This window comes from Hemitrygon akajei, chromosome 3 (genome assembly GCF_048418815.1).
Source record: "Hemitrygon akajei chromosome 3, sHemAka1.3, whole genome shotgun sequence".
Taxonomy (NCBI): Eukaryota; Metazoa; Chordata; class Chondrichthyes; order Myliobatiformes; family Dasyatidae; genus Hemitrygon; species Hemitrygon akajei.
Window position 1 is genome coordinate 163,811,717 of NC_133126.1, and position 27,821 is coordinate 163,839,537.

The window sequence follows — 27,821 nt, forward strand, 5'->3', positions numbered from 1 at the left end:
TGCTTTAAGCATCCTATGGACTCGGACCCCAAGATCCCTCTGATCCTCCACACTGCCAAGAGTTTTACCATTAATACTATATTCTGCCATCATATTTGACCTACCAAAATGAACCACTTCACACTTATCTGGGTTGAACTCCATCTGTCACTTCTCAGCCCAGTTTTGCATCCTATCAATGTCCTGTTGTAACCTCTGACAGCCCTCCACACTATCCACAACACCTCCAACCTTTGTGTCATCAGCAAACTTACTAACCCATCCCTCCACTTCCTCATTCAGGTCATTTATAAAAATCACAAAGAGTAAGGGTCCCAGAACAGATCACTGAGGCACACCACTGGTCACCGACCTCCATGCAGAATATGACCCGTCTACAATCACTGTTTGCCTTCTGTGGGCAAGCCAGTTCTGGATCCACAAAGCGATGTCTCCTTGGATCCCATGCCTCTTTATTTTCTCAATAAGCCTTGCATGAGGTACCTTATCGATTGCTTTGCTGAAATCCATATACACTACATCTACTGCTCTTCCTTCATCAATGTGTTTAGTCACCATCCTCAAAAAATATCATTTTTAAAATCTTTTTTATTAATTATTATTGAAGATCAACAAAAAATACATTAAGGTAATCAAGTCAATATGTCATGTGCAATAAAGAATTAAATTAGCAAATAACCAATTAACAAAGCTAAGCAATATATCAATAATAAGAAGAAAAAGTGAAGTGTTAAGAATACTTTTTGAAAGAAGAAAAAGAAAAAGAACCCCTACTAACTAAAAAAACCGGGGAAAAAACCCCATTGGGAGCACAACCCCAAAGCTATACATCATACAAGCTTCCATAGAAGAAAAACATCAATCTGCCAACTCAAATCCACTTAAAGAAAAATCGGAAGGGAACCATATTAATTAACTCAAATCAGATGATACTAGTGGGTGAATAACCCCCCCCCTCAAAATCAAATCGAGGACCAAAGTTCGACTTCTGATTTTCTCCAAACTGAGACATAACATCACCTGAGAAAACCACTGTAGGAGCAGAAGCATTTTTCCATTTCAACAAAGTAGCCCTTCTGGCCAATAATGTAACGAATGCATTTACATGTTGGTCTGATTGAGGGATTATACCAAACAAAGCTGTCAATTTATTAGGTTGTAAATTAATTTTTAAAACTTTAGAAATTGTAGAGAAAATAGACTTCCAAAAATGTTTCAGTACAGAACACGACCAAAGCATATGTGTCAATGTGGCTGTCTCAGTTTTACACCTGTCACACTGACTATCAACATTAGGAAACATTTTAGACAGTCTCTCCTTTGTCAAATAGTAATGATGTACAATTCTAAATTGAATTATAAGAGTGATTGGCACAAATCGAAGAAGAGTTAATCAACTTAAAAATCTGCAACCAATCCTCTGTTATCAGGGTCATGTTAAGCTCTCTCTCTCCCAATCTTGCTTAATCTTAAGTGAAGAGTAATTGTGCTGTTGTAACAATAAATTATAAATTTTCCCAATTAAATCTTTCACTAAAGGGTTCATTTTTAAAATAATATCTAACAGGTCAGAATCCTGCATATATGGAAAATTGCTTAAATATTCTTGTAAGAAGTGTCTGACCTGAAGATATTGCAGGAAATGTGAATATGTGAGAGAGTATTTAGTTACTAATTTCTCAAAAGACATCAATCGACCATCTTGGAACAGATCCGTGAAGGAATAAACTCCTTTATTCCTCCAAAGAAGAAAAGTAGGATTACTTAATGAAGGTTTAAATAAATAATTTCAATAAATTAAACTAAAAAGTTTTAATTTTTTGAGATTAAAAAAAATACAAAATTGGAACCAAATTCGTAATGAATGCTTAATCACAGGATATAAATTTAAATTAGTAATTTTGGCCAGTTGTACAGGTAGAGAAGCTCCTAATAATGAGATAAAGTGAAACTGTTTCACAACATTCAATTCCAAATCAGCCCAAGGTGGTCAGTCATTTCTATCAGCCCAATATAACCAAAAACACTTAACATATATTAACAGCCCAATAATACATTCTTAAATTAGGCAAAGCAAGACCTCCATCTTTTTTTAATTTTTGTAAATGATCTTTACCAATTCTTGGTCTTTTATTATTCCAAACAAAAGATGAAATAATAGAGTCAACCTGATCGAAAAACTTCTTAGTTAAAAAATAGGGATGCTTTGAAATACATATAAAAATTTTGGTAAAATCATCATTTTAACTGCATGAATTCGGCCAGCTAACGAAAGTGTGAGTGGATTCCATCTACAAAATAATTGCTTCATAAAATCCACTAAAGGAACCAAATTAACTTTATAAAGGTCTTTATGATTTTTAGTGATAATAATACCTAAATATTTAAAAGAGTCCGTAACTCTAAAAGGAATGTCATCATATATAGAAGTAGAATCATTTAGGGGAAATAATTCACTTTTATGAAGGTTTAGTTTATATCCCAAAAACTTTCCAAAATCGTTTAATAGTTTCAATAAGCTAGGAATGGATTCTTCAGGATTCGAAATATAAACTAAGAGTTCATCAGCATATAGGGAGATCTTATGAACAGTCCCATTTATGAAAATTCCATGAATCTTTAGCTTCACGAAGTGCAACAGCCAAGGGTTCCAGCACCAAATTAAATAACAAGGTACTTAACAGAATCCTTGTCTCGTACCCCGCGAAAGCCGAAAAGAAGGAGATCTGCAATTATTAGTAATAACAGTAGCAATAGGGCTTTTATATATCATTCTGATCCACTTATTAAAATTAATACCAAAGCTGAATTTCTCTAAAACGTTAAATAAGTATTTCTATTCAACTCTGTCAAATGCCTTTTCAGCATCGAGAGAAAAATTTAATCAGGCTCACAAGGCACAACCTGCCCTTGACAAAGCCATGCTGACTATTCCTGATCATATTATACCTCTCCAAACATTCATAAATCCTGCCTCTCAGGATCTTCTCCATCAGCTTACTAACCACTGACGTAAGACTCACTGGTCTATAATTTCCTGGGCTATCTCTACTCCCTTTCTTGAATAATGGAACAACATCCGCAACCCTCCAATCCTCTGGAACCTCTCCCGTCCCCATTGATGATGCAAAGATCATCACCAGAGGCTCAGCAATCTCCTCCCTTGTCTCCCACAGTAGCCTGGGGTACATCTCATCCAGTCCTGGCGACTTATCCAACTTGATATTTTCCAAAAGCTCCAGCACATCCTCTTTCTTAATATCTACATGCTCAAGCTTTTCAGTCTACTGCAAGTCATCACTACAATCACCAAGAGCCTTTTCCATAGTGAATACTGAAGTAAAGTATTCATTAAGTACCTCTGCTATGTCCTCCGGTTCCATACACACTTCCCCACTGTCACATTTGATAGGTCTTATTCTTTCACGTCTTATCCTCTTGCTCTTCACATACTTGGGGTTTTCTTTAATTCTGCCCTCCAAGGCCTTCTCATGGCCCCTTCTGGCTCACCTAATTTCCTTAAGCTCCTTCCTGTTAGCCTTATAATCTTCTAGATCTCTCACTACCTAGCTCTCTGAACCTTTGGTAAGCTTTTCTTTTCTTCTTGACTAGATTTATTACAGTCTTTGTACACCACGGTTCCTGTACCCTACCATAACTTCCCTGTCTCATTGGAAAGTACCTGTGCAGAACTCCACACAAATATCCCCTGAACATTTGCCACATTTCTTCCGTACCTTTCCCTGAGAACATCTGTTCCCAATTTAAGCTTGTAATTCCCCCTTACTCCAATTAAATGCTTGTCTAACTTGTCTGTTCCTATCTCTCTCCAATGCTATTGTAAAGGAGATAGAATTATGATCACTATCTCCAAAATGCTCTCCCACTGAGAGATCTGACACCTGACCAGGTTCATTTCCCAATACCAGATCAAGTACAGTCTCTCTTCTTGTAGGCTTATCTACATATTGTGTCAAGAAACTTTCCTGAACACACCTAACAAATTCCACCCCATCTAAACCCCTCACTCTAGGGAGATGCCAAACCATTTTTGGGAAATTAAAATCTCCCACCACGACAACTGTTATTATTACACCTTTCCAGGATCTGTTTCCCTACCTGCTCCTCAGTATCCCTGTTACTATTGGGCGCCCTATAAAAAACACCCAGTAGAGTTATTGACCCCTTCCTGTTCCTAACCTCCACCCACAGAGACTCCATAGACAATCCCTCCATGACGTCCACCTTTTCTGCAGCCATGACACTATCTCTGATCAACAGTGCCACGCCCCCCACCTCTTTTGCCTCCCTCCCTGCCCTTTCTGAAACATCTAAAGCCCCGCCCTTCAAGTAACCATTTCTATCCCCGAGCCATCCAAGTCTCTGTAATGTCCACCACTTCTTAGCTCCAAGTACTGACCCACGCCCTAAGCTCACCCGTTTTGTTCACAATACTCCTTGCGTTAAAATAGACACATTTCAAACCATCGGTCTGAGCGCATCCCTTCTGTATCACCTGCCTATCCTCCCTCACACACTGTCTCCAAGCTTTCTCTATTTGTGAGCCAACCACCTCTTCCCCAGTCTCTTCAGTTTGGTTACCACCCCCCAACAATTCTAGTTTAAATTCTCCCCAGAAGCCTTAGCAAATCTCCCCGCCAGGATATTGGTCCCTCTGGGATTCAAGTGCAACCTGTCCTTTTTGTACAGGTCTTTCCTTTTCTTTTTCCAATATTTTTATTAAATTTCATGTACACAAATATGGAATTCATAAGAATACTTATTATAAATCAAAATAAGATAGCACAAAATGCACTATACATAAATCACGGTATCCCATATTCATGATCAATCAAATAAAATAAATTGAATTATGAAATACAATAATAACATGGTTAATTATATTATTAAAAATTCTACACTCACTACCAAGACAAAGCTGGTTGGTAAAAAAAAAAAGAGGAAAGAGAAAAGAGTACTTTACCATATAGTGTTTTATAATAATAGCCCAGATCTATATTTTAGTTACAATAACAATTCAAAGATTTTTAAAATAGTTCAGAAAGGGTCCTCATAGCATTTGAAAATCTTGGTTAGAATCAGAAATCAAACAACAAATCTTCTCTAAATTTAAAAATGACATATCATCGCATAAGCATTGAGCATGTGTTCGGAGGGGGCAACCTCCTTCCAGTTAAGCAAGATCGCCCTCCTAGCCATAAGAGAAATAAAAGCCAGTTCCCGCCAATGAGAAGGCTCTAAAGTTATAGCTTTTTCCTCAACAATACCAAATAAGGCAGTCAAAGGATTGGGCTTAAAATTAACTTTTAAAAGTACAGAAAAAGTTTGGAATACATCTTTACAATATTTTTCAAGGCTCGAACATGACCAAAATATATGAATTAATGAAGCTTCTCTTTTATTATATCTGTCACAATAAGGAGATACATCTGCAAAAAAAAAAACGAGAGAGCTTGTCTTTAGACATATGAGCCCTATGTACCACTTTAAATTGTAGAAGGGAATGACGAGCACATAATGATGAAGAATTAACCATTTTGAAAATAGCCCTCCAGGACTCATCAGATAATGAAATCTGTAAATCATTTTCCCAATCTTTTTTAATTTTGTCTAAAGGAGCCGTTCTCAATCCCAACGACAGACCATATATATAAGATATTGAGCCATTATCAAAAAGTTCCAAATTAAAAATTATATCCATTATGTTCTTATCCGGGCTGGTAGGAAATATATGTAGTTTAGATCTTAAAAAATCTTTTATCTGTAGATATCGAAAAAAGTGGGTATTTGATAGGTTATATTTCACTGAGAGCTGCTCAAAAGAAGAAAGAGTCCCTCCAACAAACAGATCCTGAAATCATTTAATGCCTAATCTATCCCATTCTCTAAAAAAAACAGATCGGTCATAGATGGTTTAAAAAAAAAGGAAAAATAGGACTAGAAAGGGAAAATCTCAATAAGCCAAAATGTTTTCTAAACTGTAGTCAGATCCTCAAAGTGTGTTTAACCACCAAACTGTCAGTTAATTTATTTAAAGATAAAGGAAGAGAGGATCCAAGAAGAGAAATAATAGAAAATTTCGTAACAGAGTTGGCTTCCGAAAAGACCCATATTGGACAATCCTAACAATTAATATACTGTAATATAACCAGAACTTAAGATTTCTTATGTTAATTGCCCAATAATATAACCTAAAATTGGGTAGAGCAAAGCCTCCATTCATTTTAATTTTTTTGAAGGTGGGCTTTATTTAATCAGGGTTTTCTGTTCTTCCATATATAGGAAGAAGGAATCGAATCGAAAGAATCAAAAAAAACTTAGGAATAAAAACAGGTACGACTTGAAAAAGGTATATAAATTTAGGTAAAATAGTCATTTTAATAAAATTGATTCGACCAATCAATGATAAAGAGAGAGGCGACCAATTAGAAAGTATCTGTAACTGCATCAGTCCAATGGAATAATGGCCACGCAACATACAGATGTCCTTGAAGATTTATTTTATTTCCCTCTCTCTTTCTTCAGTAGAAACTACAAGAAAATAAAGGTCATAAAGGTTTGAAACATACATCTCTCAGTCTTCTAAAGTCTCTCAAGCTAGTGTCCACCAATAAACAGGCCCAAACACGTTAGCACAACAGAAGTGTGCTGAAATCAAGTAAATCACTAAAAACATATCACACTGTCCATATAGAGGCACATCAACAACATTGTACACAATATAAAACAATTACCTTGTGTGCCTCTTGGACCACATACAGAATAAGGTTATTCAAGAGCCATGTGTCTTTCTCTGCTTCCATGTTGGTTCTGACCCATAATACCACAGTCATGCTTTATTAATCTCTGGTCATGTGACCCATTACACTCTATATTAAAATAAAACCTTACATAAAATATTATAAGATGATAAAATAGTCATGAATTTATGACAAAAACATAAAATAAACATCTCAATGAAACATGTCTCTGAGACAGTTACAGTGTCTTTTTCACATAATTCATTAAGGTTAGAAAATTTTCTTTGAATAGATCTTTATAATTCTTAGTGATTGTTACACCCAAATATGTAAATTGTTTCCTTACAATTTTAAAAGGAAGGTTAATATCAGTTGGTGTCAAATTATTTAAAGGAAACACTTCACTCTTATGCAAATTCAATTTATATCCTGAAAATCGGCTAAAATTAGTCAGTAAAAGAAACGGATGGTAAAGAAGTTGTAACATTGGATATAAAAAACAATAGGTCATCAGCATAAAGTGAAACTTTATGAATAGTACCTTTCCTTAAGATACCGGTGATATCCTTAGACTCTCAAAAGACAATTGATAAAGGTTCTAATACCAAATCAAAAAGCAAAGGACTCCACGGACATCCTTGTCTGGTTCCACGTTGGAATTTAATTGGTTTAGAAATCTGAAAATTAGTAAGAACCCGAGCAGAGGGAGATAAGTAAAGTAATTTAATCCAATTAATAAAATGGGGCCCAAAATTAAATTTTTCTAAGTTTTTAAATAGGTAATTGCATTCAACTCGATCACAGGCCTTCTGCGCATCCAGAGAAATCACACATTCTGATATTTCCTTAGATGGAGAATGCATAATATTTAACAGTCACTGTATATTGAAATGGGAATATCGATTTTTAATAAATACTGTCTAATCATCAGAAGGTATAATATTTTTGAGTCTACGGGCCAGAACTTTAGACAGGATCTTAGCATCAACATTGAGTAAAGAGATTGGTCTATATGAAGAACATTCAGTGGGATTTTTATTCTTTTTAAGAAAAAGCAAAATGGAAGACTGTGGCAACCTACCTACCTTGAAAGAATTCGTAAGGGTAGAACACAAATAAGGTATAAGCAATGAAGAAAAAGCCTTATAAAATTCTCCAGAGAATCCATCAGGTCCTGGAGATTTCCCAGAATGCAATGAACGTATAGCCTCAGTGATTTCCTCCTAGGAAATACGTTGATCCAACTGTTTTCAATTATCAACCGAAAGTCCAGGAATATTTAATTGGTTTAAAAAATGGTTCATTGCAGTTTTACCTTTAACAGAATCAGAACTATACAATTTAGAATAATATTCTCTTAAGGTATCATTTATTTCAAAATGGTCAGTTGTCGTATCACCATTGGTTTTGCAAATTTCTTTAATTTGCCGTTTAATTATAGAGGTCTTCGATTAATTAGCCAATAGTTTACCAGTTTTTTCTCCATGTATATAGAATTTGCTTCCATCTTTTAAAAGTTGGCTTCATTGTACAGGTCACGCCTGCCCCAAAAAAGGTCCCAGTGATCCAGAAATCTGAATCCCTGCCTCCTGCTCCAATCCCTCAGCCATGCATTTATCCTCCACTTCATCCTATTCCTATTCTCACTGTCACGTGGCACAGACAGTAGTCCCAAGATTACTACCTTTGCGGTCCTGCTTCCCAACTTCCTTCCTAATTCCCTGTAGTCTGTTTTCAGAATCTCTTCCTTTTTCCTACCTATGTCATTGGTACCAATATGTACCACGACCTCTGGCTGTTCTCTCTCCCACTGCAGGATATCATGGATGCGATCTGAAACATCCCAGACCCTGGCACCTGGGTGACAAACTACCATCCGAGTTTCTTTCCTGCGTCCACAGAATCACCTGTCTGACCCCCTATCTATAGAATCCCCTATCACTACTGCCTTCCTCTTCCTTTCCCTACCCTTCTGAGCCACAAGGCCAGATTCTGTGCCAAAGGCACGGCCACTGTTGCTTCCCCCAGGTAGGCTGTCTCCCCCAACAGTACTCAAACAGGAGTACTTATTGTTCAGGGGGACAGCCACGGGGGTACTCTCTAGTACCTGACTCTACCCCTTCCCTCTCCTGTCTGTGACCCACTTGTCTGTCTCCCGTGGCCCCAGTGTGACCACCTGCATATAACTCCTTTCTATCACCTCCTCACTCTCCCTGACTAGACGAAGGTCATCAAGCTGCATCTCCAGTTCCCTGACGCTGTCTCTTAGGAGCTGCAGCTCGACACACCGGTTGTAGATATGGTCCGGGAGGCTGGGAGACTGCAGGACCCCCCACATCTGACACAGAGCACAGAAAACCGGCCTCACACACATACTTCTTCCTTTCCACAAATAACACAGGTAAACCCACCTCGCCTCGTTACCCCCTAAGCCCGTTGAGCCAAAGTCCTATCACTCTGCTACCCTCTCACTCTGCTGCCCTCTCACTCCGCTGCCCGCTGGATATGGCGGTCTTCTTTTTAAACTTTTCCCGCTCTACTGGCTGACGTCACGCGCCTGCGCAGTCTTGCCTCTCGTTACCCCGAGTAGTAAAATGCCTTCGCTCCGGAAATCCTTAGCTGTTCCTCTCGCAGCCTTCTTGCTTCCACAACCAGTGTTGAGAGTAATCATGGCAGAGGTTTTGCTGCCTAGCCTTACTGATTGTGGTCTGTTGGTCACGAAGTCAAGGATCTTTCTTTATTTGTGACCGGTGATGTGCCAAAGGGATATTTGCCAATGACTTGAATGAGAATGTTGGTGTCTTCCTTTGCATGTTTATGGATGACCCCAGAATTGCTGGTGTGATGGATAGTGAGAAAGGTTGTCTAAGTTTACAAAGGATCCAGATCAAGCAGGAAAAAGTGAAGGAGCAATAGAAGGAATACGGCCTTGTTAAGAGAAAAGAGGAGGCACATAGCAGGTATATTTGGGAGGAATAAATGAGGTGCTTATGGAGTATAAGAAATGGCAGAGAACACTAAAGAAAGAAATCTGGGGGGCTAAAAACATGCATCAAGCCTCCCTAGTGGACAGGACGAAGGAGAATTCTAAGAGATCCTACAGATATGTGGGGAGCAAAAGGATTGCAAGGGACAAAATTGGTCCTCTGGGAGATCAAAATGGAAATCCACGTTTGGGGTCAAAACAGATGGGGGACATGTTAAATAATTATTTTTGCCTCAGTATTTACTCAGGAGATGGACACAGGGTCTATAGAAGTGAGGTAAAGTGGCACCAAGTTCATGGACCCCATAGAGATTACAGAGGAGGAGCTGTTTGCTGGCCTGCGGCAAATTAGAGTGGATTAAATCCCTAGGCTTGACAAGGTATTCCCTTGGACTGTGCAGAAGCAAGTGCAGAAATTGCCAGGGCCCTAGCAGAGATATTTCATCATCCCTAGTGACAGGAGAGGTACCAGAGGATTGGAACATTGCCAGTCATGTACTGCTGTTTACAAAATGCTCTAAAACTAGGAAATTATAGGCTGGTAAGTCTGAAATCAGCTGTAGGAAAGTTATTGGAAGGTATTCTAAGGGATTGGAAATGTAAGTATTTGGATAGACAGGGACCGATGACTTCATGTGTGGTAGGTCATGTCTAATCCTAGAGTTTGTGGGAGTTACTCAGGAAAGTGTATGAAGGCAAGGCAGTGAATGTTGTCTACATGGACTTTAGAAGGCATCTGACAAGGTCCCACATGGGAAGTTGGTCAAGAATGTTCAGACACTTAGCATTCAAGATGAGGTAGCAAATTGGGCTAGACATTAACTTTGTGAGAGAAGCTGGAGAGTAGTAATAAATGGTTGCCTCTCTAATTGGAGGCTGTAACTAGTGGTGTACCACAGGGATCAGTGCTGGGTCTGTTGTTGTTTGACATCTATATCAATGAACTAGATGATAACGTGGCTAACTGGATCAGCAAATTTGCAGATGACACCAAGATTGGGGGTGTAGTGGACAGCAAGGAAGGCTTGAAGAGGGATCTGCATCAGATGGAAAAATGGCAGATGGAATTTAATGCAGACATATGCTAGGTGTTACACTTCGGTAAGACCATCCAGGGTAGGTCTTCCACAGTGAACAGGGGGGCACCAAGGAGCGTTGTAGAACAAAGGGATCTGGGAATAGAGGTCTATAATTCATTGAAAGTGGTGTCACAGGTAGATAGGGTCATAAAGAAAGCTTTTGGCACATTGATCTTCATAAGTCAGGGTATTGAGTATAGGAGATGGGATTTTATGTCGAAGTCATTGGTGAGGCCTAGTTCAGAGTATTGTGTGCAGTTTTAGTCACCTACTTACAGGAAAGGTGCAAATAAGGTTGAAAGAGTATAGAGAAAATTTACAAGGATGTTGCCAGGTCTGGAGAACCTGAGTTATAAAAAAGAATGAATGGTTCGGACTTTATTCTCAAGAACATAGAAGATTGAGAGGAGAATTGATAGAGGTATACAAAATTATGAGGGGTATAGATAGGGTTTTTCAACTGAAGTTGGATGGGACTACAACTGGAGCACAAGTGGTGCATGCAAGCTTGATTTCAACATTTAAGCAAAGTTTGGATAGGTACATGGGTGGTAGAGGTTTAGAGGGCTATGGTACCAGAGCAGGTTGAAAGGAGAAAGCAATTTAAATGGTTTCAGCATGGACTAAATGGGCTAAAGGACCAGTTTCTGTGTTGTACTTTTCTATGACTCCATGACAAGTGGAAGTGTTGCATTTTAGGAAATTAAGGGCAAGATATTATTTAACTGAATTTTCCAATGGCCATTGTGGGGTTTGAACTTGTATCTCTTCATTTTTAGTCTACATCTCTGGATTACTGGAAGTACGAGTACCTGACACAAATGAATGTCAGCAGTTGCTTCGATTTTTGCAAATAAAAACCAACACTAATTAAAACTGTTTGCATACTTTATTGACCCTCTGGCAGAACACATTTTTAATGTAACTCTAGAGATACGTTGGTGTCTAAATTTGTTAGGTTCTGTCACCTAATTAAAAATATTCGAAGTGTTTATTTTCAGGTTGCTGATGTCACTGGCAAAGGGAAATTGTCCCATGAAAGAAACAGAATAAATTACTGCCTTCAAACGAGAATGACAAAGATTTAAGAAGGAATCATTTGCAGGGTTATGGAGAAAGAGCAATGTTATAGGATTGCTCTAAGGGACAGGCATAGGGATAGGGTGAATGACCTTCTTTTGGACTGTAACAGTTGTATGATTCTAAGCAAAAATTCAGCCGGGGAATCAGAAGAATAAATGTTCCTTTTTTTTGGCAGTTTCTCAAGTTGGCTGACCCATCAATTACCCATCAGCATGACAATGCTTGCACTGTGCACAAAGAAAAAAAGTTTAAAATTAAAATTAATTTTATTATCATAAGTACTTGCCATGTCACCATTATCAGTATTGTTGATATGATGCAAAATCCCAATCATGTAATATCTTATCTAATGATTTTCATTCACCTTTTTCAGCACCGTCCAAGTGGCTTAGAGCAAAATGCAAGAATTAAGCTATCTACAACTGTGAAGTGTAATCAGTGCTAACTCTGTTACAGGCAGAAGAAAACAACTTGATGATATTGCTTAATGGTACTTAAGAGAATTGGGAGATTGCCTTAGGAGGGTTGCCAGCATTTTCATCTAGTGCTTCCCCTTCCAAGATTTCCATGTTTTACCTGTCATCAAGTTATTTCAAGATAGATTAGGCTGCTTGTGGAGAAAACAATTTTTGCTGCATCTTCCAAGCACTCTCATAATGGTTAAAACACTATTGTAAACCTTTCATGTCTTAGAAAAAAGGAACTTGTCTGGCTTTCTCAAGAGGAAGGATCAAAGCATTTCTAGAGCAGGAATTGATTATTGTACAAATAATTGTTTGCTTTGAGAAGAATTGCTGTGATCGCTACACACTACGTAACAGAAATATTTATCTACCAAGATGCTTATCAGAGTTGTGCAATCGGCACTCGCGTTTGTTATACCAATGTGAAGGATGCTGAAGATGCAGATCCTATTTACAGGATATGTTCTTTTAAATACAAACATATCTCTTTTAAAAGTCCCTCCAGTGTCTGCTATCAATTGGTGCTTGCACTTGCATTATGGTTTCTCTGAGACACTCGCTAACTTTGATTTCACATCATTTTGTACCAACAATATTAATGCTATTAATTCTAAACAACATCAACAAAATGGGCCTGAGGTATTCCAGGATTCTTAATAACTGATGTAGGTGAGTAAAATAAGATGGTGCGTCATCTCTGCTTCACCACTTCTCTATTTTGCTCCTATGTTGCGATTTTATGTCAACATTACATCTGTAATTATGGTAAGTGTCTAATGTAGAGTGACTGCCCCCACTGAGACTTACTAAATGGGTGGATAAGTTTATGGCCACATCAGTGCAACCGCTGAATGTGACACATGCATTAGAACCAACATGTCAAAAACAGTTTAAAGCCCAGTCCTGCACTGTGCATCCTCATAATTTGGTGAAATAAGCCCTAAAGTGAGAAAGGGTTGAATTAAATTAATTTTTGGAAGGCCAAGTCTTGAAGGATTACAGGATCAAGTCTATCAGAATTAATATATTGGATATGTCATAATCCAGCTCAGCAGCAGCATCAGACTTTGGGACTGAATGGCCTGCTGACGTTCCAATAACCCACTCACCCTGTACATGGACACATGCTGCAGCATGGTGGTTGTTACTGGGCTTGCATGCCTGAGACTGACCTAAGGATCAAAAGGCATAATTGTGCCAACTAGAGAATTTAAATTAGGTTAATTTTTTTTTTTAAAAAGGAATAAAGGGGTAATATTAATAAAGAGAACAAAGAAACCATTGGATCACCATAAGCCCCCTACTAAATTTAATCTAACTTAAATTCGGGGATTATATTTCAGCTGATTGAGAGCACAGTCCACATAATTCAGTGCACTGTAAGAATCCAAGTCCTATAAACTACAGGAACTTACATATCTCAGTAAGCCCCTTCTTTGAGTCAACGGACTGGTCCAGCAGTCAACATAAGGTGAACATAACTGCGACTTCAATTCAGCATTCAACACAATCATCCCTCAGAAACTGATTGGAAAGCTGAGCCTACTGGACCTGAACACCTCCCTCTGCAACTGGATCCTAGACTTCCTGACTGGGAGACCTCAGTCATTCTGGATCGGGAGCAGCATCTCCAACACCATCACACTGAGCACGGGGGCTCCCCAGGGCTGCGTGCTCAGTCCACTGCTGTTCACTCTGCTGACCCACGACTGTGCTGCAACACACAGCTTGAACCACATCATCAAGTTCGCTGATGACACGACCGTGGTGGGTCTCATCAGCAAGAACGATGAGTCAGCTTACAGAGAGGAGGTACAGCGGCTAACGGACTGGTGCAGAGCCAACAACCTGTCTCTTAATGTGAACAAAACAAAAGAGATGGTTGTTGACTTCAGGAGGGCACGGAGCGACCACTCCCCGCTGAACATCGACGGCTCCTCGGTAGAGATCGTAAAGAGCACCAAATTTCTTGGTGTTCACCAGACAGATAATCTCACCTGGTCCCTCAACACCAGCTCCATAGCAAAGAAAGCCCAGCAGCGTCTCTACTTTCTGCGTAGGCTGAGGAAAGTCCATCTCCCACCCTCCATCCTCATCACAATCTACAGGGGTTGTATTGAGAGCATCCTGAGCAGCTGCATCACTGCCTGGTTCAGAAATTGCACCATCTCGGATCGCAAGACCCTGCAGCGGATAGTGAGGTCAGCTGAGAAGATCATCGGGGTCTCTCTTCCCGCCATCATGGACATTTACACTACACGCTGCATCCACAAAGGAAACAGCATTATGAAGGACCCCATGCACCCCTCATACAATCTCTTCTCCCTCCTGCCGTCTGGGAAAAGGCTCCGAAGCATTCAGGCTCTCATGGCCAGACTATGTAACAGTTTCTTCCCCCAAGCTATCAGACTCCTCAATACCCGAAGCCTGGACTGACACCTTGCCCTACTGTCCTGTTTATTATTTATTGTAATGCCTGCACTGTTTTTGTGCACTTTATGCAGTCCAGTGTAGGTCTGTAGTCCAGTGTAGCTTTCTCTGTGTTTTTTCACGTAGTTCAGTCTAGTTTTTTGTACTGTGTCATGTAAACCATGGTCCTGAAAAACGTTGTTTCATTTTTACTATGCACTGTACCAGCAGTTATGGTCGAAATGACAATAAAAGTTGACTTGACTTGACTGGTGGCCAGATTGGAAGAAGGTATTACAACAGCTTTCAGTATGGGCTGGAAATTAATTTCAGAACAAGTTGTACCTGATGCTGTAAATGCTGAATCAATTATTCTTGCAGAAGTGTACATTCTGCATTCCTGAAGTAAATCCAGAATCTTCCCTTAGTAACATTTTTCAAGTTATGAAAATGAGATTACCTGTAGATCTGAGTGGTCACCAATTTCACATCACAATTTACCCCAAATACTTCAATTCCATGCAGGTTCAATTTATCTGAGGTTGGAAGAATTCAGATCAATTATAAATGATGCATTTCTACAACTGTTGGAAGTGAGACAACAGATTCGATAGGTCTCAAAGACAAGGACTCTGAACACACAGCCTTGGTAGTAAAGGATTTTATTTACAGAAGGCAAACGTGGGAAAATGGCAACAGAAGCAACACGCACACACGCACAACTTACAGCAGTCGGATCGGGAATAAAACACACACAGACAATTACTAACAAATGTGGGAAAATTGCATGGGTACAAAGTACACACACACACACACACACACACACACACACACCTCCACCCCCCCCCCGGGAAAAGTCAATACAATACCCACCCCCTTGACTCTGTGTAGGTATGGCTCTTATGTTACTAGGGACAATTATGAACACTCCCAACCCTATTCGATGCACCAACAGTTTCTCCAGCACCGCTACGGTTCTTGGCCTGGAGTGAAGCAGGGTGGTCCCTCAGGGATTGCAAAAAGAGAAAGGGTCTGGCACACGTGGCACCCTTTATGGTGTAGCAGAGCTGGCGGGTCCCACCCAGGTAATTCACAGGAGGACCAATGGCTCGGTGCCAGCAGAGTTAAGCTGATTACAAAGGCCAATTACCTGAGGCCAAGTACAAGGCTAATTAAAGGGGCCAATGGTTAGTTGCTCATTGATGGGTGAGGAGGGATCAAACCTTGATTGGCAGGTGGCATGCCTTCCAACCAGCTAATGGGCGGTGCTGTCACATGACAGTCACGACCCCTCCAATACAACAACAAGGTTTATACGTGCTGTGTGTGTTATGTATTGAAGCTGAAGGAAGTAACAATGTTGTCTTAGTTACTCAGCATCTAATAGCTAACACCAGAAGCTTGGTGATCTAACTTCCAATCCTATTCACATGTAATTATTAAATACACTTTGAGAAGGAGCAAATTCAGTTTAGCTCTCTTACATTGATTGCCTTGTCCACTTTCCCACTGTCATGCCAATCTATCTCCAAAAGGTAAATGTATTTAATACGTAGGTTTTTTTAAATTAAAATACTCAGAGCAACATTTTTCAAGATTAAAATGGCTAAGACATGTGCTCCACTGTCTCTTTATGAAGTTCACACTGTCATCCACACCAGACCTAATTGGGTCTTGACAGTGACTGCCCATGAGATCTAGGCCTCATATGGAGCCAGTGATCATTAATGGAGAATGTGTGGATCAGGTTAAGACCTACAAGTATCTGGGAGTACAGTTGGACGAGAAGCTAGACTGGACTGCCAACACAGATGTCTTGTGCAGGAAGGCACAGAGTCGACTGTACTTCCTTAGAAGGTTGGCGTCATTCAATGTCTGCAGTGAGATGCTGAAGATGTTCTATAGGTCAGTTGTTGAGAGCGCCCTCTTCTTTGTGGTGGCGTGTTGGGGAGGAAGCATTAAGAAGAAGGACGCCTCACGTCTTAATAAGCTGATAAGGAAGGCGGGCTCTGTCGTGGGCAAAGTACTGGAGAGTTTAACATCGGTAGCTGAGCGAAGGGCGCTGAGTAGGCTACGGTCAATTATGGAAAACCCTGAACATCCTCTACATAGCACCATCCAGAGACAGAGAAGCAGTTTCAGCGACAGGTTACTGTCGATGCAATGCTCCTCAGACAGGATGAAGAGGTCAATACTCCCCAATGCCATTAGGCTTTACAATTCAACTGCCAGGACTTAAGAACTTTTTTTTAAAGCTATTATTAATGCTTTTTGAGTTAGTGATTTAGATGCATATCATATTATTACTGAGTTAAGTATTGTATGTAATGAGTTTTTGCTACAACAAGTGTATGGGACATTGGAAAAAATGTTGAATTTCCCCATGGGGATGAATAAAGTATCTATCTATCTATCTATCTATTAAATGCTTCAGAAATTACTGCTTTGAAACATTAACATATGTAGATTTGCAGACACAGCAGATGAAAGTCATTAACTCCTATAGCTGAATTTCACTATGGTCAACATTTTAATATGGATTTAAATCTTGACATGTCACAAATAAATCATATGTTAACATTCATTGCTGATACTTGCATAACAACATAATCTTGCGTATTGAAGTTTGTCTTTGATTTTTAAGCAAACTTTTTATGTATCTTGTTTTCTCAGTTTTAGCTGTTTCTGCTTTGCAATGATAAACAACCATTTTGTTAATATGAGTAATGTCATTGGAGACAAACATGCAAATATTTTTGGATTAGACTTAAAGATTCAGCACTCTATGTTGTCAGTATATTCAGTAATTTTGAGGCTGCCAGTTTCTTGTTCAGAGTCTCTGTTTCAGTATGATTAACTTGCCAGTTTTTAAAAAAATCATTTGTTTTGGCCTGAATGCTTCAATCTGACCTTGTTACACTGAATGTTGTTTGAAGGAGTCTGGAGTCTGGGAAATGTTCTCATCTGTTCCCTGGTAGGAACATTCAGTTATTGCATTACAGAGAAAAGCATATTTTTTTATTGATAGGGTCAAGTCAGTTGTTGGAAATTTTCTTTCATTTCTGAAAATATAATTAAAACTTGAAAGAAAACCGGAGTTGTAACATCCATATTCTCAGTGTCTTGGAGATGTGGTTATATTACTGGCATTAAGTCATATACCTCCTGTAAAGTTCAAGTTCAGCTTATTGTCCTTCAAACATACACATGTATACCAGCAAACTAAACAACGTTCACCTGGGCCAAAGTGCACAACACAATACATATTACTCACACACATAATGCCTAAAGTAATATTACCAAAGTTAACTTATTAATAATAAAGTGTATTTGCAATACAAATTTAGGAAGTAAATAATGTAAGTCTACTGGTGTTTCATATGTGATGAGACCTGTGTGGTGGCAGGGAGTTCAGTAGTCTCACGGTCTGGGAGAAGTAGCTGCTTCCATTCCTAACTGTTCTTGTCCTAATGCTGTGGTACCTCCTACCTGATGGCAAGGGGTCAAAGGTAGTGTTGCACAGATGAGAGGGATCATTGACAACGCCAAGGGCCCAGCGAATGTAGTACTCCTGATTAATATCTCTAATGAGTGGAAGCTGATCCTCTCAGCAGACCTCACAATCCTTCGTAGGTACTTGTGGTCAGATACCTTGCAATTCCCGTACCAGACAGTGATTCAGCTGGTTAGGACACTCTTGATGATGCTCCTGTAAAAATTGGTTAAAACGGGAAGTGGGGGAGCCTCACTCAGCTCAGCCTTCTCAGGAAGTGGAGATGCTGCTTTGCTTTCTTGACCAAAGAACTGGGGCTGAGAGATCAGGTAAGATCATTGTTTCTGTGCGCTCCCCGAAACTCGGTGCTTCTAACTTTCTGCTAAGAGGAGGCATGTATGTGCAGTGAAGAGCGGCCGGCCTGCACCTTCCTAAAGTCCACAATCATATCTTTGGCCTTTTCACATCGGGACTCAAGTTGCTGTGCTTACACCATTTCACCAGCTGCTCTACCTTCCCCCTGCACGCCGGCTCGTCGTCGTCGTTGATGAGGCCAGCCATTGGTGTGTCATCAGCAAGCTTAAGATTGGGTTTGAACAGGACCTAGGCATCAGCAGTGGGCAGAACACACAGCCCTGGACAGTGCCAGTACTCAGCGTGATGGAGCTAGAGATGTTTCTGCCAACATAGACTGGCCATGGCCTTGCTACCAAAAAATCCAAGATCCAGTTACAGAGACAGGTGTTGAGACTCAATGAGAACAGTTTACTCACCGGCTTCAGAGGGATAACCATATTAAATGCCGAGATGAAGTCAATAAACAGCATCCTGGCATATGAGGCACCATTTTCCGGTTGGACAGGAGTGCAGAAGCAATGGTACCATCAATGAACCAATTGGAGTGATAAGTGAACTCAAAAGGATTCAGTGAAGCAGACAGATGGTATTTAATGCAATCCATAAACCGCCACTCAAGGTACTTCACTGTTGTTGAGGTCAGTGCCACTGGGCAGAAGTCACTGAGGCAGGTTACTGTCATCCTTTTGGGCACCAGAACGATGGTGGCCACTTTGAAGTCTAAGGGAACAGTGTACCGTTCCAGAGAGATGTTAAGGATCTCTGTTAGAACCTCAGTTAATTGGCCTGCATGGTCCCTCAGCACATGACCAAGTAGGTTATCAGACTCTGCAGCTTTACATGGGTTAACCCTGGCTAGGGTCTTCCTAACACCAGCTGTGGCCAGACAGAGTGCCTGCTCCTCAGAGGGAAGGGGGAGCTTTCCTCGCCAGCCGTCATATAGTATGACAAGGAGCCCTTCAACCATCAAACCCCACCAGAAGTAATCCTCTTTGCCTTCCACATCTTCATCGACTCCAACCCCTGCTTCTCTCCGGCCGCTGATCTTGCCAACCACCTTTTGAAGGGGCATTTTCCATAGGCAATTAACCTCCCAACTGATATGCCTTTGGCTTGTGGGAGCAAACCAGAGTATCGGGGGGGGAAACACTCACATTTCCAGGGACAGCATGTAAAATGAGCACAGACACAATCCAAAGTCAGAACCGAAGCTGTGTGACAGCCCACCAAATATTCATTTTCCTCCGCACACAGCAAGAAGCTTTGATGGTAATTTGAATGAGTGATCTTTGGTAGCGAGGAATGACATTGGATCTGAGGGTGGTATACTGGCTCGGAATGTACTATATTGCTGTTAATTACTGAGTTGCTGAGATCTGGGACGTTTAAAACAGTGGTATTAATAAAATGATTTTTCTAGTGTAATTTTTATCCCTTGTGATTGATTCAGAGCAATTTGCAAACCAAGGAGTTTGATGGACAACTAAGTAGTTGTGATCTGGGAATGAAGGTTGGCCATTGGGTCACAGGATGTATTGGTTGAGGTAGGATGGGGTGGCCAATGATCAGCATGATGGCAAGGAGAGGGTAAAAGTTGGAGTTTGAGAGATCTATCAGTAACGTTGAGGATTCAGGAACTCATTATAGGAAGGTCATAGACCTGGGAGAAAGGATTGTCAGGTACTGGGAGATCAAGCCTCTGGGTGATTAGAGGACCTTGATCCTCATTGCAGGGAGCTTGAAACTTAATCTGGTCAAGGTGAAGGTCAGTGATGGGGGCACCACCATGGGATGGTTTGCCTGTGCTGAAACGTAACTCTGCTTCTTACTTCAGTAGTTTCCCAGTTCAGCACAGAGCTGTGGAAAGGGAACCAGAGATTGCCACATCCTGGACAACTTTCACTAGTCTGCCCAGCAAGACTTGTAAAGAAATCTAGACGAAGGGGGTAAGAGCCATAGCGATTCACTATGATTTATTGCACAAGTCATCAGTAATTAGGGAGCATTGCATCCTACCCTGGTATATTCTGAGGTTTAACTGCTTCTCTAGATATTTTCAAGTTTACATGATAATTTTTCAGGAAGCATCTGGGAAGTCTGGAGTTTCCCTTCTCCTCGATGCCTGAACACAGAAGAGACTGTTCCACTGCAGGAAACGTCAAGCTAGTTTTGGAATTTCTGAAATTTGTTGGAGTTGGAATTTATTTGTCCTTTAACTCAAACTGCAATAAAAACAGCAGGAATTTGGAGCTAAACGTATATTGCAGACCAGTACAAGTAGCAGAAAACATAAAACGAAATATTTTATAAGCGCTGTAGTAGCAATAATGTTTAATATTACCTGAGTTTAGAATTTAGCCTAGTACTTATTATGTAGCTTTATATATTGCTGCAAAATGTAAATTGGTACAAATATGCTTTGATTTAGTAGAAAATTAAATTATTTCTGCATGATATTTTAGAAGTAATTCAATATTTCCCCCCAAATGTCAGGAAGCTTGTGAATTGACTGCACAATTAGGACCTTTACAATAACTCTAAAGTAAACAAAAATGCAAAGGTTGTACAGAAATGTTCATATATTTTTAGGCCACATTACTGAACCAGTATGAGTTGGTACATCTATAACTGAACTTCACTCCGATAAACTGGTTGTGGAGATTCTGCTGGTTTCAGTCGGCTCCTTCTTACATTGATTGTCAGAATACCAACGTCCGTCCGTGAACAGCTCACAGATAGAGGGTCCATGTCTTCAGGGAGCTGACACTTATGAGTGAAGGTATCTATGACAGTTCCATCTTCAGCCATCTGAAGAAATGAAAGCAAACTCTTGTTAATATTTGAGGTTTATGGTATAGAAATAATTGTTCCGATAGAAGCATCTTAATTTCACAATCCTAGACCCAAAACACCATTATTCCCACCACAGGCGCTACTTGTCTTGCTCAGTATTTCCGGCATTTTTTGTTTTAATTTCATATTTACAACTTCGGCATTTTGTGCCTTTCATTTCTTATTAGTGTGCATTCAAATCCCTCCGTTTTTAAACCTATATAGCAAAATCTTATTTATTATTTCATTAAAAGAAAGGTACCTGAATTAGAGTGTGAAATTAATGCTGAATCAAATAGATTTTTAAAACATCATTTGCTTAAACATCTGCGATGTATTTGTTGTCAAAGAACATTTTACTTTACAGAGCCCAGTGCTGAAAGCACAATAGCGCTCCAAGTTTCACTTGCAACAAATGAGACTTTCATTAGGTCTAATTACAACGCATTGCAGCAGCCTTGAGACAGCAAAAGGTTAAATTTGAATAAAGGAAACTGAAGACTAATCAACTGTATTTCTCTTTCCTCATTTTGTTTTACAAAGGACTCCATAATCCTGATCCATAAATTCAGTTCTTGTGTCTGCGATCTGAAATCCCTTTATTTCAGTCATAGATAACAAATGTCCTTTTTCTCCAGTCCTGCCTTTTGAGGGCCATTTTATATATGATACGAGCAGTCTGGACTGATACTAATTACATCCTACAGTATTCTGGTTGGTAATCGATGGAAGGTGTGTGATATCTCCTCATGTGACAAATTATGACAAGTAATGTGCGGCTATGAAAGAGACTGCTTAAACTCAGTTTAAATAAATCTGGAAATGAACTGTCAATCTTTTAAATATTTGCTTTTGCTATTTTGCACACAGCAAAATAAGGATGAATCATTTGGACCTTTTCTGCTTTGATGACTATGTGGTAGTTGTACATGGTGACAATGATCTCTTCTGGATCAAACTGACTGACATCAGCTGTAACTTGGTAAGTATCCCCAATAGTTCTGACATTTCCAAGGCTTCCTGGATGCCCAGATACTGGAGCTAGATAAATAAAACAAAACATAGTGAAAAGCAAAAATGGATTCTTATTTATATTATACAGGCATATATTTCTGTCTTAGATAGGCTGATTAAAACATTTCTGGTTATCGTACTGTATAGAAAAAATCATTCCAGTAGAAGTATCATCATTTCGCAATCATAGACCGAAAACACTGTTTCTCCCACCGTAGGTGCTACTTGATCTGCTCGGTATTTCCAGCACTTTTTCTTTTAATTTCATCTTTCATTTTTGCCTTTCGTTTCTCGTTAGTGTGCGAAACAGGGGGGACAGTATTTCCTGAGACAAATGAGCAGGGAAATCTGCATTAAGCTTTCACTCCAGACGTCAGGGAATAATCAAGACCAGTATGGAGTTCACAGATTGTGGTATGATTTAGCTGTATAAATTTGTCTGTGGGCTCAGGATTTACGTATTTCATCAAGTGGACATTCCAGTGCATTTCCAAACGCATGTTCTACCACTGGATGGAGTTCTGAAAGCATTCTTAAGCATTAACTCTCCTTCAGTCTACTTAGCTAGCAAGGCAGTTTCATAGAAGACCAGGAAAACCTGGCCCTGATTAAAATCGAACAAAACCTTTTCATGAACAGCAACATAAATAGCAATGTAAGGAACAACAGCACATCATTCTCCGCAATTTCCAACATCTCCAGTGGGATCCTACCATGAAACATGTCTTTCACTACTCCCACCCGCTCGTTCTCTGCTTTCTGCAGGGATCGCTCTCTATGTGTCTGCCTTTCCCTTTGATCTCCCGCATGGCACTAATCTCTGCAAGCGAGACAAGTGCTACACCTGCCCCTTCACCTCCTCCCTCACCACCATTATGGCCCCAAAAAGTCTTTCCAGGTGAGGCAACAATTCACCTGCTGGTCTGTCAGGGTTGTCTGCTGCATCAGTACTCCTGGTGTGGCCTCCTCTGCATCAGTGAGACATAACCTAGACTGGGGCACTGCTTCATCAAGCACCTTTATTCCATTCACCACAACAGCTGGGATTTCCTAGTTCTACTTCCCATTCCCATTCCAGCATGACAGTCCATGGTCTCCTCTGCTGCTATAACGAAGCCACTCTTAGGTGGAGAAGCAATAGCTTATATTCCGTCTGGATAGACTCCAATCTGATGGCATGAACACCAATTTCTCTAACTTCTGGTAATTTCTCCCCCCTCCCCTTCTCTTTTTGCATTGTTTATGCTGGTTCCCCTCTTACCCTTTTTCTTTACACCACCTGCCCAGCATCTCCCTCAGTTACCCCTTGTCCTTCCCTTTCTCCCATGGCCTGCTCTCCTCTCCTATCGGATTTCTTCTTCTTCAGCCCTTTACCACCTATCGCTTCCCAGCTTCTCGCTTCATCCCCCTTTCCTCGCCTCACCTGGTTGCACCTATCACCAGCAAGCTTGTATTCCTTCCTCTCTCCTCCCCTCCCCCCCGCCTTTTTATTCTGGCTTCTTCCCCCTTTCATTCCAGTCCTAATGAAGCGTCGCGGCCCAAAATATCGAGTGCTTATTCCCTTCCATAGAAGCTGTCTGACCTGCTGAGTTCCTCAGAATTTTGTGTGTGTTGCTCTGTATTTCCAGTATCTGTAGAATCTCTTGTGTTTATGTAAAGAACGATCATTTGTACACTTTCTGCCCCACTAACTGTAGTAGTTAAATATTGTGATACTCTGGATCAAATTGACTGACATCAACCATGTCTTGACTGGTGTCCCAGATTATTCTGAGATTTCAAAGCTCCTTCAGTGCCCAGCAACTCTCAGATTTTCTGTTTCACTGTGTCCATTGTAGCTGCTCTGTTGATCAGACTTTCCACAGCAGTGTTTAGGATGTCTTGCTTGTCCGTGATTGTCCCCAACAGGACTTCCATTTCCACCACTTCCACTCTCACCCCCTCTCCCCAGGGACGCATTATTTCCCAGTCCTAACGAAGGGTCTCAGCCTGAAATGTCAACTGTTAACCCTTTTCCATAGATGCTGCCTGGCCTGCTGAGTTCCTGCAACGTTTTGTGTGTGTTGTCCACAAATAGGGTTCCCATTATCCACACTACCAGCCTCCACCTTCAGTGTTTCATCCACTATAATTTCCAGTACCTCCCAAGGGATCCCATCATCAAATGCAAATTACTTTTCTCTTCTTTTCAGCATTTTGACAGGACCATTCTCTCTTCAAACCTCTGGTTCAATGTTCCATCTCTGTAAACCATTCTCCTGTCTGACTGTTCCAGTATTGTCTATTGTTTTCCCGATTTCCAATATTATAGTATTCTGTTCCAGCAACATCTGTGTTTAACTTAGGATGGCATGGTAGTGTGGTGGCTAGCACCAAGCTTTACAGTGCCAGCAACTCAGGTTCACTTCCCGTCACTGCCTGTAATGAGTTTGTACATTCACCCCGTGACCACGGGTTCTCCAGTTTTCTCTCACAGTCCAAAGGCAAACCAGTCAGTAGGTTAATTGTCATTGTAAATTGTCCCGCGATTAGGCCAGGGCAACAAAGGGGTTTAATGGCCGGCGTGGCTTGAAGGGCCGGGAGGGCCTATTCCAAGCTGTATCTCAATCAATCAATCAATCAATTAATCAATAAATCAGTTGATAGATAGAGAAACCAGCATCAAAAATTGATCAAATGTTTTAATATGGAAATATTTCGCTGCTCATAAATTTTGCAGCTACAATTACATTTGTAACAGGTCACTCGTATTAAAATAAAGATATGTTCTTTGAGATTTCTCTTCTTATAGATCTATACCCAATCCTTTTTTTTAAAGTATGGATAGAGACATTTGTGCATAGCACAAAAAAATGTAAAATGTTCTTCAGGTCATGATACGCTTAAAATTTAAGCAAAAAGCAAGAACATACCCCACACCAGGAAAGGAAAGATGGAAAGCAAATTGCAGAGGAATGAATGTAACAAACTAAAAATAAAGTAATCAATGAATCGAAGGATGACAAATGTTTAAAAAATGGGGAAAAGGTGCAAAGCAAAATAAATTTAAAACAGTGATTGAAAGGGTGTTTGGATCAAAAAGCAACAGCACATTGTTCTGGTTTGTTTCTGATCATCTTGTTTCATACTTTTCAAAATGGGGGAATTTGGTCTTTAGAAATGAAACGTCTTTCAATTGTTTGCATTAATATTCATGTCAATCATCTAGTCTTTGCCCTTTCACAAAATTGTCCTAAACTCATTGTCATAGCTTTTGTTCACATTTTATGTCAAAGAAGGTTAAGGATTATGTGCAAAATAAACTTCTCTATATTCTGATCTTGAAATAAAGAGTTCACTCCATACCAAGTAGTTCAGTTCTCTCCCAGAATGAGATTGCAAAGGATGGTTAGTCTTGTACCGTTGCCTTAAATTTGTGTGGAACTGGTTTGAGGTTGCCTGAAATTCTCTCCACTGCTAGAGTGGCGGGAAAGACAAGGGTGCAAGAGAGTAAAACTGTTGACTTTGATTTTGTTCTGTCTTATTTTATTTTTATCTTATTTCAACAGACATGCTGCAACATTAAAGCAAAGGTGTGACTTGTGACCAATTAGGCAATTTTTAATGAATGTATTTGTGGCAATTACCATGAGTAGCCTTTGACATTTTTATTATCACAGCTAGAACAAGTGTTGTGTTGCAGTCCAAACTCCAGCAAAAATCCCACAGATTTCAATGTTAGCCAGCTGTGGTGTGATCTACTATTGGGGAACATTGAGTTTGCACATATCTGGAAAATACCAGCAGCTGAGCAACAAAAGGAACTCTTGCTACAACATTCTAATTACAACTAGTCAAGAAATATTTTGCAAACCAGTAATTTAAACAATCCTAACCTTTACAATATAGCAAAAGCTGATAGTTAACTAATACTTCCCCATTAGACATATATGGTGATAAAGGAGGATTTGATGTGGAATTAGTTTTTAATTAATATATCAACATTAAGAAACAAATTATATTTTGATTTATTTGTAGTTCAAAAGCAAAGGCTACGTAAGAAGATTCTAATTAACTATGAAGTCAAAGACAAAAGAATTCAGACATTAAAGACCAAACCTGTGTATCCAAAGGATTCACTTCTAGGCCTTGCAAAATGACCATTCCCGAAAGAGGATTTTTCCATTTCTTCCTCAAATATGTTCCGTGCTGCATCGATGTATTGATCGAAACAGGGGTCACCCGATGATCGTCGGCTATAGTTGCTGTAACGCTCGGATCTGAACGTTGAGGAAGAACTACGGGATGACATTGTATGTGTAGCAAAGCAGGAGAAGAGTGAATATGGCTGGTATCTGAGACAATAGCAGCAAACCTCACAAGTTCTGGCTGAAAGCCAAAGTATTCTTAATAATCTGGAAGACCACCTCATGGGCCAATAATAAACCTTCGATTGTTACCATAAATAGGAGCTGTCAATAGTTTCCAATACAAATAAGCATAAGGATTCAAAGCACTTGACTGACGATAACAAAAAAGGAATAGTGTTTGTGGAATGTGAGATAGGACGGCTTTCTCTGATATCAGCAAAATTCCATTGGACAGATAGTCCATGAGGATTTTAAAAAGACACTGCAAATATTAAGTTTAGAAAGAAACAATAGTGTAAGAGGAGATTCAATTATACTTCATGTATTTTTGCAAAATAACAAACTTATTGAGAGTTGTGGACTGCTCGGGTCATTGAAATAGATGGATATAAATGTCCTTAAGTCCATCTTAAGCACAGAAGTTGAAATCTGTGTTTATAATATAACCTCATTCACGTGCCTATGGACAGCAAACAGAAGGTGCTTCTGAGAAATCTTGTTGAAGAAATCAAAGTTCAGGAATATTAAACAACAGAATAGCCTTCAAGAATGTCAAACCATACAAAATGAGTTACAACCTCTGGTTAACCATTTAGTTTTGGTTTGGAAAAGGATTCTTGTTCCAAATCTTCACAGGACAGGAAAACTAAAAGGAAGTGAAGTATTGAGACTTCCAGTTCAATTGAAGTATTAGCAGGTGAAGAAAGGGGGCTGGATCACATTGGATTGAACCTACTTCTTGGAATTGCCCCTTTAGACCCTGAGTACAGACTTATGTTGTACCTGCGGCTGTCTCAAGTTAGATTGTGAGGTCCAGATGACAACTAAGTGACTGGTTTCTACCCTGAACAGCCCCTGACAACTACTGACAGCCAGCAGACCTGGGAATGAAGCAGAGACTTGCCTTCCATCAAATGCTTCTGATGTTTAATGATTGTTTAAAAAAAACTAAAGATGAAAAGTTAATTAAAGTACATTAAAATTAAAAATATAA

General features: G+C 39.8%; 1 protein-coding gene across 1 annotated transcript; it reads right to left on the reverse strand.

Moving 5' to 3' along the window:
* Window positions 1–17,293: 17,293 nt before the first annotated feature.
* LOC140725577 (heat shock protein beta-7-like) lies at window positions 17,294–27,778 on the reverse strand. Its single transcript, XM_073041206.1, has 3 exons — window positions 26,577–27,778; window positions 22,360–22,505; window positions 17,294–21,440 (listed from the first exon to the last, which is right to left on the reverse strand). The coding sequence occupies exons 1-3, from the start codon at window positions 26,887–26,889 to the stop codon at window positions 21,255–21,257; spliced, it is 645 nt and encodes a 214-aa protein (XP_072897307.1). The 5' UTR covers window positions 26,890–27,778; the 3' UTR covers window positions 17,294–21,254.
* Window positions 27,779–27,821: the final 43 nt, after the last annotated feature.

Excerpts from the sequence above, each read along its gene's own strand:
- LOC140725577 (XM_073041206.1), bottom strand. The coding sequence starts at position 26,889 with ATGAGGTGGTCTTCCAGATTATTAAGAATACTTTGGCTTTCAGCCAGA. Across the intron at positions 22,506-26,576 it reads TGAATCCTTTGGATACACAG|CTCCAGTATCTGGGCATCCA; the intron begins GTTTGGTCTTTA and ends TTATTTATCTAG. Across the intron at positions 21,441-22,359 it reads TAGTCATCAAAGCAGAAAAG|ATGGCTGAAGATGGAACTGT; the intron begins GTCCAAATGATT and ends TCATTTCTTCAG.